General features: G+C 41.3%; 4 protein-coding genes and 1 long non-coding RNA gene across 5 annotated transcripts; 2 read left to right on the top strand and 3 right to left on the bottom strand.

Annotated features, from left to right (window-relative positions):
* Nucleotides 1–117: 117 nt before the first annotated feature.
* LOC135803454 (uncharacterized) lies at nt 118–430 on the bottom strand. Its single transcript, XR_010550800.1, has 2 exons — nt 296–430; nt 118–240 (listed from the first exon to the last, which is right to left on the bottom strand). It is a non-coding gene; the product is annotated as an uncharacterized lncRNA (long non-coding RNA).
* Nucleotides 431–1,930: 1,500 nt separating this feature from the next.
* On the top strand, nt 1,931–5,585 carry LOC135803375 (uncharacterized). The gene is made up of 7 exons (XM_065316969.1): nt 1,931–2,058; nt 2,110–2,313; nt 2,371–2,541; nt 2,593–3,925; nt 3,984–4,231; nt 4,281–4,512; nt 4,577–5,585. Exons 5-7 carry the CDS (start codon nt 4,149–4,151, stop codon nt 4,730–4,732), a joined length of 471 nt encoding a protein of 156 aa, XP_065173041.1. The 5' UTR covers nt 1,931–2,058; nt 2,110–2,313; nt 2,371–2,541; nt 2,593–3,925; nt 3,984–4,148; the 3' UTR covers nt 4,733–5,585.
* On the bottom strand, nt 4,698–6,962 carry LOC135803308 (mitochondrial uncoupling protein 4-like). Its single transcript, XM_065316903.1, is given in 5 exon segments — nt 4,698–5,529; nt 5,587–5,763; nt 5,814–6,059; nt 6,062–6,234; nt 6,659–6,962. Coding segments are annotated over 4 exon segments (987 nt in total). The 5' UTR covers nt 6,216–6,234; nt 6,659–6,962; the 3' UTR covers nt 4,698–5,119.
* Nucleotides 6,963–7,383: 421 nt separating this feature from the next.
* On the bottom strand, nt 7,384–8,348 carry LOC135803320 (ADP-ribose pyrophosphatase, mitochondrial). Its single transcript, XM_065316913.1, is given in 3 exon segments — nt 7,384–7,989; nt 7,992–8,075; nt 8,138–8,348. Coding segments are annotated over 3 exon segments (891 nt in total). The 3' UTR covers nt 7,384–7,393.
* Nucleotides 8,349–8,476: 128 nt separating this feature from the next.
* Nucleotides 8,477–12,152, top strand: LOC135803417 (kelch-like protein 18). The gene is given in 8 exon segments (XM_065317025.1): nt 8,477–8,671; nt 8,730–8,949; nt 8,952–9,024; nt 9,099–9,148; nt 9,151–9,672; nt 9,675–9,810; nt 9,886–9,926; nt 9,929–12,152. Coding segments are annotated over 8 exon segments (1,791 nt in total). The 3' UTR covers nt 10,483–12,152.
* Nucleotides 12,153–12,400: the final 248 nt, after the last annotated feature.

Raw genomic sequence — 12,400 nt, 5'->3', positions numbered from 1 at the left:
ACAGAATGATGTTTGTTTCAGGGCCAACAAATTTTGTTAAAAATTGAACAAAAAATCTGTTTTGCTATTCGGTTAAAAAAAGTGAAAAAAAAATTAAACGTGACATGCGAAGACACCTTTTGAGATATATGTTAGTTATTTATTTTTAAATACATTCATAAGAAGTACGACGAATTTCGAATAAGATTTGTTACTTTAAGATGATTAGGATTTGAATTTTTCCAAAACCTCATTTACCTCCTGAAAATACAATTAAAATATTGGTGCGATTGAAAAAGATTCACATGATAATTACATGCAAGTCATTTTTAGCAGTACCACGTTTGGTTACAGGCGGCGCAAATATTTTCGCAACGCTTAAGTTCACGTGGTTGGCGTGAGCAACATGGGAAGTCTCTGGTTGCCGGAGAATCTTTCTTAGGTAGTCCGGAGTATTGTGTCGGGGACCGATTATCGGTTTCGGCACATCGTTTCCGTGCGACTGTTCACCGATAATCATTGCCGAAACCATCTTAATAAATTCAGAAATCATTGTATATGGCGGAGTTGATTTTTCACGTAAATTGCGTGCGCAGTAGAAAACAGCTTTCAAATGAATGGCAATTTCAGTCGTTTCGTTGACTACGTAATTGAATAACATTAATTACACAAATTTGATTACGAAAAACGAAATATGTCTTACAAAATGCAGAGATCGCGAAAAACCGTCGGTTTGCAATGGTGCGTATCAAAATTGAGCCTGATGGCAACCTTATACGTCCTTGTGGAAGTGTTGGTTTGCAAAATGAAGCGACGTTACAAAAGTAATATTCCATCGCATTTGGTCACAGCATCCGTGTGTATTGTGATTGGCATTTTGTATATTACGTGGAACCGACCGGTGAAGACTACCAGGGATTACAGCACACCCCACCTCAGGACATCCTGCATCAATTCATGCTGTTTTATACCATTTGTACCATTTACCAAATTGACTTATTCCTGTACACGAACACTCTGCCTGGCGTCTTTATGGTCTGCGTAATTGTACTCTTCGTCACCTCGTCGATGCTGTGTCTTGCGATTGGGTACATCATCCATCCCGAATGGGAGTGGACTGAAGTCCTACTAGCCACCCTGGTTCTTATGCCTGTGCTACCCTGCCACGCGATTGTCATGCTCCGAGCGTTGACTAGAAACAAGCATGCGGCTACAATTTTAGAAGTCGAATCCATTGGCATCTTCGCTATCATTTACATCGCATTTGAATACCTGCGCCTGCTTGAAGGTGGGTACATTACAGGCACATGGGTGGCGCACGTTCGAGGTTTGACTGTTTTCGTGTTCGGTGGAGCACTGACTGGATATATTGTCGGAAAGATTACAAAGCTCTTCATCGGGGTACTGTACAACGACCTAAATTCAGCAATATGTATAATACTAGGTTTCGCACAAATAACATTCTTTGGTTGTCAGTACTTTCTGCAAGTTTCTGGAAACATCGCCATTATAGTCCTCACCTACTTTCTTGTAAAGACACGTCGCATCGTCACGCAGGATGTGGACCGAAGCATTGTAAGCTTTATGAAAATACTGCAAATTATGGTCGAGACGGCCGCTTTGGGTTTGTACGTGACGGAAACTCTGCCACTTGTGTTGTCTTACTCCACATTCTCAGTCACATGCACCGCGCTTATATTGTACGTCACGCTGAACATTTTCCGACTCATGGTCTTTGGATTGTTTGGATTCTGCATGAATAAAATCGTATCGAATCTGGACTACGGCCTCCGTACGGGATTAATTCTAGGATACAGTGGGCAGAAAGGGTCGTATAATTTTTACTGATGTTCATTTTGATTCACAATCCATACACATACACCCTTGGAAGGACGCTTGCAGTGGAAGTTCTCTTACTCTACGTTTTACAATGATAGGGAATGCACTCCCTCTGCGGATGGTTCTGAGAGCTATTGGTTTTGCGCAGTTATCCACCGCGCGTCGCCAGAACATGAATTTAAGCTTAAATCACATTATGTACACACGTAGTGTTATAATGCAGACTATGAAACACATCAGGTGAGCATCCATACTAATGAATTATAAAATCTTACAACTTTATCTTCTTAGTTTCATTGGTGGTTCCAACTGGAACAAAATAAGGTACAACACTGACATTAAGCACCCGCATACCAGCGAGTACATCAATGAAAGAAACATTGGCGAAACCGGTGAGAATGATGAGATCTTTCACTCGAATGCAGCAATTTGTCCTGAATGCCTCAGACGGGTCCCCTATGAGCTAACAGAAAAAGACGTAGAAGATCTTTGCGGGTAACTTTTCCAGATTCGTACCATCAATATACTAGGTATATATCTCATTGTTCATAGGGAGGCACGAACCAAGATTCTTAAAGCAAAAAGATTGCGATTAACAGGCACTATAAATCAGGCGCCATTAATGTGTATAGTGTTCACCTTTTACTCTACAATATTAATCTATTGCTAGATGAGAGAGTTCAACAATCGAAACTGAATATGAGATCGTATCTGCAGCCACTGGTAACTTTTTCCAAGATTGCAGTATTAATCCAGTTAATTTGTTTGTTTTAGGCAATCGTTCACTTTCTACATACATGTTTTAGTAAATACAAAGGAGAAAAGAAGGTGATACCGCCTGATAATGCGTTCCAACGCTATTTTTCTACTTAACACACCACATTCTGTACGACATTCTATTATCGGTTGTCGTGTTCGGATATGCTGTATACGCCATTTATTATATTACTGAACTGGTGGACAGCAATGCAGCGGTATGCCATTGCAGCTTAATTGGAATCTTTATCATCGACTTTGCGTTTAGGCTTTCGGGCTGGCTAACACTTTCAATTGCGAACAATATCTCTGGTTGTTTTGGTGTCTCATCTCCTTAGTAGTGGAGATAACTTTACTTCATGAAATTATGATCACAACAGGTATAACACAGTACAATTTAAGCCTAGCTTTGCGTATCGCCACAATTGCGCGTCTAAGCTATTTGTACTTGGGATGTAAATCGATTGCTGCCACAATTGTGAATGCCTTGGACCGCCGCATCGATGCAGAGGTTTCCTTTGGTTTTGAAATTGTTGCTGTAAGTTAACCATTTAGCATTGTACTTGCTTTGATAACATAAATCTGCGCTGTTAAGGCCCTGGAAGTAGCTTGTGGCGAAGTCTTAGATATGCTAGATCAACTATTGGATGTGGACTTAATTCGGGAAATCTATGAGATCAATATTCAGAACGAAAGAGAATATTTAATCAGTACGATGAAACGTACTCAGAAGGAGCGTCCCTGGATTGTAATCACAATAAAAACGAAGCAGGTAATCGCTGCCACAATAAATGTAATGCACACTGGTTTACTCGAGTTAAAGAACGCTGGATACGTTGACGAACTCGAATACGAATACATCAAATTAATGCTGGCAGAGAGGATCAAACAGTTTCGTACCAGACGGATAATGAAACCTCCTTCGCCCAGAGTGATTTTCAACGAGGTTCCCTGGTTACGTGAAAACCCGGAAATTATCGAATATTTGTACGAAACAGCAATCACAGTGAGATTCCGGCCTGGAGACATCATAATGAGAGATGGGTACAAAGCGGAGGGGTGTATATTGTGATTTCCGGGTCATTGCGACTAGAGTACAAAGAAGGAGCAAGGAAAAGTAAGATGTTTGAAAATATGGCTTCCTGCCAGTGGTCGATTATTTGTCGACTACGTCGTATGAGAACGACTTCGAAGACGACTTTACAGTTGGCAGCACTTTTGGCGAAAAGGCAATTCTAACATCTCGCAGATATAATTGTAACATTTATGCCGAGTCAATAGTTCAGGCATACATGTTACTGGATGATGATATACAGGAGGCCATTGTTATATTTAACAACCCTATTAACGGGTAAGGTTTAAATGAAAAAAATATTTGATTTGTACTGTGAATCTATAAAACCTCGTAGGTTAAAATCAAAAATATGGAAATATTGTAACATCGACCTAGCGATGGCGATAATTGCAGAATCACACTTATACCGATCGCTTAGTCAGAGAGATATTTGGTTCAAATTGATCGCGCGTTTGTACCAAGATTACGATGCTACAAAGTGTTCGTAATCACAGAATTCATGAACGATGTGCTTCTGCTTGAAGGCGTTGCAGTCGACTGCTTAACAAAAACTATGTTTAAAGCACCAGCGTTGATTCCTAAGTGCGTAAGTTGTATTCTCTTAACAATCATTTTACAATTCGCATTGCAGGGACACGCACAAATTGTACGTGTCAATGAGCAACAAGTTGTATCACGATCATGACACCCCGGTGGAAACGACACTAATGATTGTGCCCATTCCTGGAAAAACTGCATATGAGGTCATGTGGCACGAAGAGGAACGTGCCGAAATTGTTTCATTCACATCCCAGTGCGTACTGCACACGAAGAGACAAATGGCACAATTCCGTATGAAGCAAAGTCAGAATAGAAGTGAATATGTATGTTTGTTGTTGTTGGTTGTAACATTTGTTTACTTGGATAGTTGAATTCGTTACGTTACAGTTGACTGATAAGGACCAACTTGACGTGCCCAATAACACGGATGTGCAGAGTCCATCAGAGGAATTCAATTGGTTGCTCGAACACAAAAACGGAGAGAAAGCTGATAGAGGAATGCGAAATGTCACTTTACAAATAATCGTTTGTATATTCATCTAAACAACAAAGTAGCACTAATTATATACATAGACCATGTATAAAGTTGACTGCATCGATAAACAAAATAATTAACATATACAACACCAATTGCTAACGGTATCAGTTGCGTCGTTAGTCATAAACAAAATTATTTACATACAGATAAAACACCTCAAACTGCGTATCAGTAATGGCTTCTCCGACTTTGAACTTACGATTTTAGTGTAATAAATACCCAAACACCTGTAACTACTTAGACCACTGTGTAAACGTATGTAAACGCGCTAGGATATCAATTAACAGAACCTCTTCGCAGGACATTTGCGATCGCTTAATAATACTTGTATGAATGACTAAAACAATAACAAACAAAAAGACTCATGATTGCGCATGACTCGGGGCACAGTCCTAAATCATGTACGTTTGTTGCATCTGGTTGACTAATTTATTGCTTTGTTCGTAGAATAACCAGAAAGTCAGTGACCAGGGCGCCATTCGTAACCAGTTCGGTACAAAACCCTTAAACAGCGCCATAAATCCTTCGTTGCGCACTGTAAGACTGGCACATTCAAAGGTGGACTTGTAGAATACGCCCCGACCATGTACATCAACAGGCTGGTTCATAATCCGTGTCTTGATCGTATCGGCAGGTGTTCCTAAAACGGCGGCAACGAATCCAGCGCAGAGACTGCCCATCACATGCACCACCGTACCGTCGTGCAGCGTTGTATGACGCAGTAGAAATTGTTTCGTAGTGTCGTACGTTGTTAAATCACCTAGGTTTACCAGAGCTGCTCGTTGTGCATTCGGCACGACTCCTAAAAATATTGGTATTGTCAAAGTCAGTGTTATAATATAAGTATATTCGGATCTACCTTTGAATAGACCCCGTACTCCTGATTCTTGCACTGTTTTGACGAAAGCATGTCGAATGCCGTGCACTCTCGGTGGAAGATTCATTAACCGGCGCTTGCCCTCCATCTGAAGCTGCACCTTTACCACATCAGCTGGGTTTGCAATGATCTGACTGAAAGTCCCCGCCGATGCACCACCTACGAGAGAAAATACTGTTCTTTTGCACTCTCCTTTGCTGCCTACTCACATAATGCAGATTTCCATAACGGGAGGTAGTTATCGTTCGGATTTGGCGTGAACACCTTATCGCGTAGGAACTTATACACCGCCATGCGGGAGCCAGAGTAAATGCTATGACGCACGAACTGAGCAGGGATGCCCTGCCACAGTTTGAAGAAGCCCTCCTCGCGGATGATGCCGATGCCTGTGCGCAACATGCCGCGATGCGGCGCCGTTGTGATCTTTGCATCGATCTTGTTTGCGATCTCCCCTGTATCTGCAGCCGGGTCTTGGTGAGATCCAGTGGATAAGTGATCACCTCGGCGACGAACGCGCCCAATACGGATATCACATAGGTGCAGACAAAGGTGTCAGCAAGGGGCTTCTTCTGGATCTGCAGCTCGCCGAGAGGCACAGGAATTTGCGGCATGTTGAATGACGTTTGTGCTCTTTGAAAACGTGAAAGTTTTCGATTGAAAATAGGCCTTGCTTACTTGAGATTTAACATTGATTAGTAACATTATCTAGCTAGTTATCGCGCTGTTACATGGTACGATATTCGATAACAGAGCTCATTTGCTGAGTTGGAAGCGCTGCAAACAATCGGCAATGAGTTGAGGTTAGTCCGAAGGTTTATTAATGCACAATATCCAAATGACTCTAAACATATATTTCATAATAGATCAAATTTACTTAGTCGAAACTCCTCGGCGATTGTTTTGCATCAAACTAACAAACAGTTCCAAAACAACAAAAGAAGTAAATATAATCCCAGGTTATGTTAGACATATCAAAATCAGCTGATTTTATAGTTTTCCTATGTTGTTAAATTTAGATTTTTCGGGGAAAATTACTTCTACGTATTGTACTGACCATTTAAATCCAGTGCGAATGTGTTGAAGTTTGTGCGGAACTTAGTGCCTACAGCTGGTTTCTTCTCAGACTTATCACTCGGGAGCCGAAATTGAAACAAAATGCAAATGATTTGAGCGCGGAAAACGATTGGAAATCGAAACGGAGTCATTAAACGAACGCAAATTCGTGCGAAGTTAACGTATCGCTGTAATCATGTCGATTATTTTTATGGTGAATCGGGTTAAAGGTTGATATGGATATGAAGTTGTAATGCGAGCGGTACCCGACGACGGGCCCGCAACACTGAATCGCATTTGAAAAGCGAAGCGAAACCATAGATATTTCGACGTCAGTGAATGCGCGAGGAAATGAGCGCACAAAGTACATATTCGAAATGGTTTGTTGTTTAGGAAAGTTGTAATGGAAAACTTAGTAACATTTGTTGTAAACAATCCACTTCAAGAGCTGAACTTTTCTGATTAATTTATAAAGCACAAATTAGTATATTCAGAATTAGTTAAGTCGCTTATGTACCAAGGCACGTGAAACAATTATTCTTCAGGCATAAAGACAATTTTATGTTAAGTAACCATAAACACAAGATGAATAACTTTAACAATAACAACGCAGTGCAAAATGTTCCTACAAATGCGATCCTATGTATCTTTCACAGTATGTAGTTATTTTTATTTGCGCTATATCGATGCGCGCCATATACTTTCATTTTTTCGCTTTTTTTAAAATATGTATTGCCTATCCAAAATGCGCGCCCCGCATTTTTGCTACATATTCAATAAAGTGCTTATGACTAGCGAACAATGCCAAACTGTTGTCGATGTCCATCCAGCGCACAGCCTTTGCATCGTCACCTGCGGATAAGTTCAATTTTCCAACAATTTCCCCAGTCTCATCGTGAAAATTCGACGCAACTGTCTCCATCCACGCATTATCCGTGTTTCTCGGGTCGTCCACATACCCTTCGTAAAACTTCTTTCCGTCACTGAAAAACTCTATCACCAATCGCTTCATACTCTCACTGTTTTCTGGACTCTGATCCAGGGAATTCATCGTCTCTTCCATGAATTCACGCATCAGTGTTTGGGTCACCTGCTCGTTAGGATCAACCATACCACCAGGGATGGCCCATTGGTTGTTGTCCCGACGCTGGATGGCGCAAAATTGTAGAATAGGCAAATTGGTCTCGTGGTGAAGGATAATTGATCGGGATGGTTCGTCCTCCCGTTTCCAACGTGTTACCACTGGATCAGCCGCATGGTTAGGACCCCATCTACCAAGGAGCCCGCGACCAGTGAGGCCAGTACGGCCCACTGGATTACGCGGTACGCCCCAAGAACCTGATACTTATCTTTTTCATGACTGCGCCGGTCAATCCCGCCGTCCAATTGGTGCCATTGTGGCTGAAAGCATGCGACACCTGCAAACGCGCGCAATAAATTGGGTCATTGGCGAGCAGGACGTGCGGAGCGGCCCACTTACCTAGTTTTGGATCGGACCAGGGTTTATTTTTGAGGTTCGGCGACTCGTAGTGTGGCGGCCTGTATTCGTGGTAGGGGCATCGCCAGTCGACTTGCTCATCCCCGACGGGGAAGCGGCGTACCTCGCTCGACGGATAAACGCTGTTGCGACAATTGTAGTGGCTGCTCAATCGGAGCAGCGTGGCGAAGTATGCTTCTGCCATCGAACGCATCGAACGATTAACTAGATTCGAATTAACTTCGGCGCATACCGATCTAACCTCTGCGATAAATAGTCGCAGTAGGCAATTGTGGGTTCAGTGAGCTCTTGATGTTTATTTGCGCTTTGCGCTAACAAACAATGGCAAGTTGGAACACGGAGCACATCTTGGAGTCGGGTGCGGGGAGTTCATCGGAGGCGATACTCGACGAACTTGTGTATCCACTCGACACTACCAACGAGTGCACCGTCTTTGTGCAGGACGGCATCGCCTCGGCGTTCCCTCTAATGGAAGAAATCCGACGGCAAGGAAAGTTGTGTGACGTCGTGCTCAAGGTGATAAGCGTGTAAAAATACACACAATGGAACAGACTGACTCATTGTTGCATTTTAGATAGAGGATCAATCATTCAGTGCTCACAAGATTGTACTAGCCTCCACTATACCTTATTTTCATGCAATGTTTACACATGACATGGTGGAGAGCAGGCAGCAGGAAATAATCATGCATGGAGTGGATGCATGTGCACTAGAAGCTTTAATTAATTTTGCATACTCAGGCAAGATCACCCTCGACAAGAATAATGTTCAGATCATCATGATGGGTGCTTCATTTTACAATTGAATAAAGTGAGGGATGCTTGTGCTAATTTTTACTAAGAAGGTAACTAACTTGTCATGCACTGCATGTATATGAATATATTTGTACTGCAGGTTGGTTTCATCCATAGAACGTCACACTGGTCTTGTTTTCTGTTGCTAGATTACATCCACAAAATGCACTTGGCATCCGGCAATTTGCTGATACAATGAGCTACCCACATTGGTGCAGCGTGCTGACAAGTATATTGAACAATGTTTCCCAGAAGTGTCACAGCATGAAGAGTTTATGAATTTATCAATTGACGACATTAAGAATATTCTCTCAAGAAATGAACTGCGCGTTGAGACTGAAGAGCAGGTGTTTGAAGCGTGTATGCGCTGGGTGAAGTCGAATGAATCGCGACATCAGCATTTACCAGAGTTGCTCGCTCTGGTGCGCCTACCGCTGCTCTCACCAATGTATCTCACGGACCGCGTAGCAACAGAAGAGCTCATTCGTTCTTCACATCAGTGTCGCGATTTACTTGATGAGGCACGGGTTTATCATCTGCTACCTGAGCGAAGACATTTGCTGCAGAGTTTTCGGACAAACCAAAGAGCCTGTGAAGTACGCGGGCATATCTACGTGGTCGGTGGGTTGAATAAGCATGGTGACTCGCTCAGCACCGTAGAGTATTGTGATCCATGCACGAAGACTTGGAAAATAGCGCCGCCGATGTCTATGCTACGCAGTCGCTTGGGGTGGCTGTTTTGAAAGGCAAATTGTACGCATTTGGAGGGTACAACGGCAGGGATCGTCTTCAGAGTGTGGAGGTTTATGATGCGACCAAGAAAGAATGGACGATTGTAGCACCCATGCAATGCAAACGCAGGTATAAACTTTTCTGTAACTAAATAAATATTTATTACCCGAAAGTATGTCTTTGGAATATACTTTATCTCTTTAGCGCTTTGGGAGCTACTGCTTTAGGAGAAATGATCTACGTCTGCGGGGATACGACGGCGTAACTTCGCTTAGTTCAGTTGAACGCTACCATCCGCTCACCAACACTTGGCGCACCTTAGCGCCGATGAACAAATCTCGCAGTGCAGGAGCAGTGATTGCTTGCCAGGGTTACGTTTACGCCATTGGTGGACATGATGGATTGTCCATCTTTGATTCTGTCGAGCGTTATGACCCCAATACAAACCACTGGACAGAGTCCACGCCGATGCTTACGAAACGTTGTCGTCTAGGGGTGGCAATGCTTGATGGGAAATTGTACGCATGTGGTGGTTACGACGGCAGCTCTTTCTTGGACACCGTGGAAATGTTCGACCCCAACACGAACAAGTGGCAGTTTGTAGACCAAATGAATGCCCAACGCAGTCGAGTAGCACTTACAGCTAATATGGGCATGTTGTGGGCGGTCGGCGGCTACGACGGCATTTCTAATCTTATTTCCGTTGAAGTGTACGACCCAAATAAAAACACGTGGACGTACTCAAGTAACATGATTGCTCATGAGGGTGGTGTGGGTTTGGGCGTGATATCGCTGCCGTGATTAGCGCATGTTTTGCGTTTTTTTTTATTGAGATTTGTTCCTAGAATGTGTGTATGTAAATGAAGTGGGATTGATCTGAGAGCACTGACAGTTCGACTTTGCTGGTCAATTGTAAACATAATCATTGTAAATGTTTCGATTGTTTACCATTTTATTTTAAAACCTGCCAAAAATTTATTTAAAGGCTAGATCGCTAAACTTTTGAACTGTTTTGTATGAGATACATTAGTTCATCTTGCAGCTTTAATTTAGTGTCTAATTGAAATCCTACTTATAATTGAATAGCCTAAGACATGCTTTAAGTTCACTGTCAGTGTTCTGTAGCACGACTGGATTTTTAGAGTTTTATAATTATGATTTGTGCCATTATTCACGTCTTCATTAACGTTTAATATTCGAAGAAGTGTGTGTGTGTCACGCGTATCTGATTCTTAGTTTTAATTTATTATTTGTCGATAAAAGGAATACGCTTATTTTAAGATTTATTATTAAAGTGCATCAAATATGTACTGAACTAAGACAAAATAAATTTCAAAAGAAATCGATTGTTAATAATTTTAATGGTTACAAAACTTTAACTAAGATAAACAAATGTTTGAAATTGGAGTAAGCTGCATTCTTGACAAAGGTGTGGGGCTCCTACACCCTTAATCGCTTTCAAATTGCTACAGAAATTTACTTTTTATTATCTACGCCATTTTTTCCTAATATTTTTGACATGTCAATGGATTTATCTTCAATACGTTATATCAGCTCTTTTCTTGAGGTCATACAGTTACAGGGTCACTTGCATACTGTTTTCAAATTCGTTTTCTTCTGATTGTACATTATTTAATTTTACAATTTGAATTAAAAAAATAGAATAAAATTTTATAGATCGGTAATTCTCATGCACAATCTTTGTATTCATTCTCCAAGCTGCAGTACTTACATGGCCCAACAAACACTTCGATAGTTGGAATTACAAACAAAAATAATTTATGAAATAATATGCAAATAATGCAATTGTTTACTTCAGTAGTTTTATTTTAATTTTACAGAGGGCTCTTTATTATTAATTAGAATTAAGATCCAGGCAGGCAATGATATTTTATTATAAAACAAAAATCGTGAAATCGTGAAAAGCAGAAAATTTCTAATAAGTAATGGCTCCAAAAAATCGCAAACCGCCGGCGATCGGCCTGCAGGAAATCTGCACGGACTTCTAAACGCAAAATGCAGCTTCAAAGTGCAAGACTCGTGTTTCCAAATCGAAGAGTTGCTCTGATATGCGAGTAAAAAATTGTTAAAGCAGATAGAGAGCTATCTCCGATCGGCCACCCCAGCGAAACACAAGAAATGCAAGACATCGAAGAAATCTAGCAAAAGGCGGGATGCCGCACTAAGAAGCCATGCGTAACGAAAAGAAACGGAGACCGGCAAAGGGCTGCAAACGTGCGTCTACACGACAAAGGGCTGCCAATATAGCTGATGTCCTTGCAGAACAAACTCAGGATGGATGGAGTTCATCAGATTTTGGCGCTGTATTTGGCTGAATCAGTAAAATGCCATTACGATTTTTGGAATTCATATTTAGATTGTCATACTAAATCATACAAAATTATAAAGTGACACTTTTTGAGAATCAGGGGCATCAATTTGAAAATAAATAATTTGAATATTGACTATGACATGTGAGTTTAAAGTTTAAGAAGATTCTTTTTTCTTCTCGCACTTGAAACTATATAATTTTCAGATTTCTGCGTTAATTTTGTGTTAATTGTTATTAATATTTATAGACCTTGCACATTCATCAGATTGTAACGATTGCAGTTTTCTATTGTTTCTCTACATAACTTCTGGGAGCATTCCACAAATGGGTACCAAAAATGCTTTTTTTTTTCGTTTCGAAGAACTGATTTTTGCTTGTTTTATGGGT

The sequence above is a fragment of the Atheta coriaria genome, unplaced genomic scaffold, assembly GCF_025399875.1.
Source record: "Atheta coriaria isolate IRGN ID8LTWV9N9 unplaced genomic scaffold, Caltech_Dcor_3.1 hic_scaffold_1_pilon, whole genome shotgun sequence".
NCBI classification, from domain to species: domain Eukaryota; kingdom Metazoa; phylum Arthropoda; class Insecta; order Coleoptera; family Staphylinidae; genus Dalotia; species Dalotia coriaria.
The sequence above is the reverse complement of the archived record's forward strand: the minus strand, read 5'-3'. Positions and strand labels throughout refer to the sequence as shown.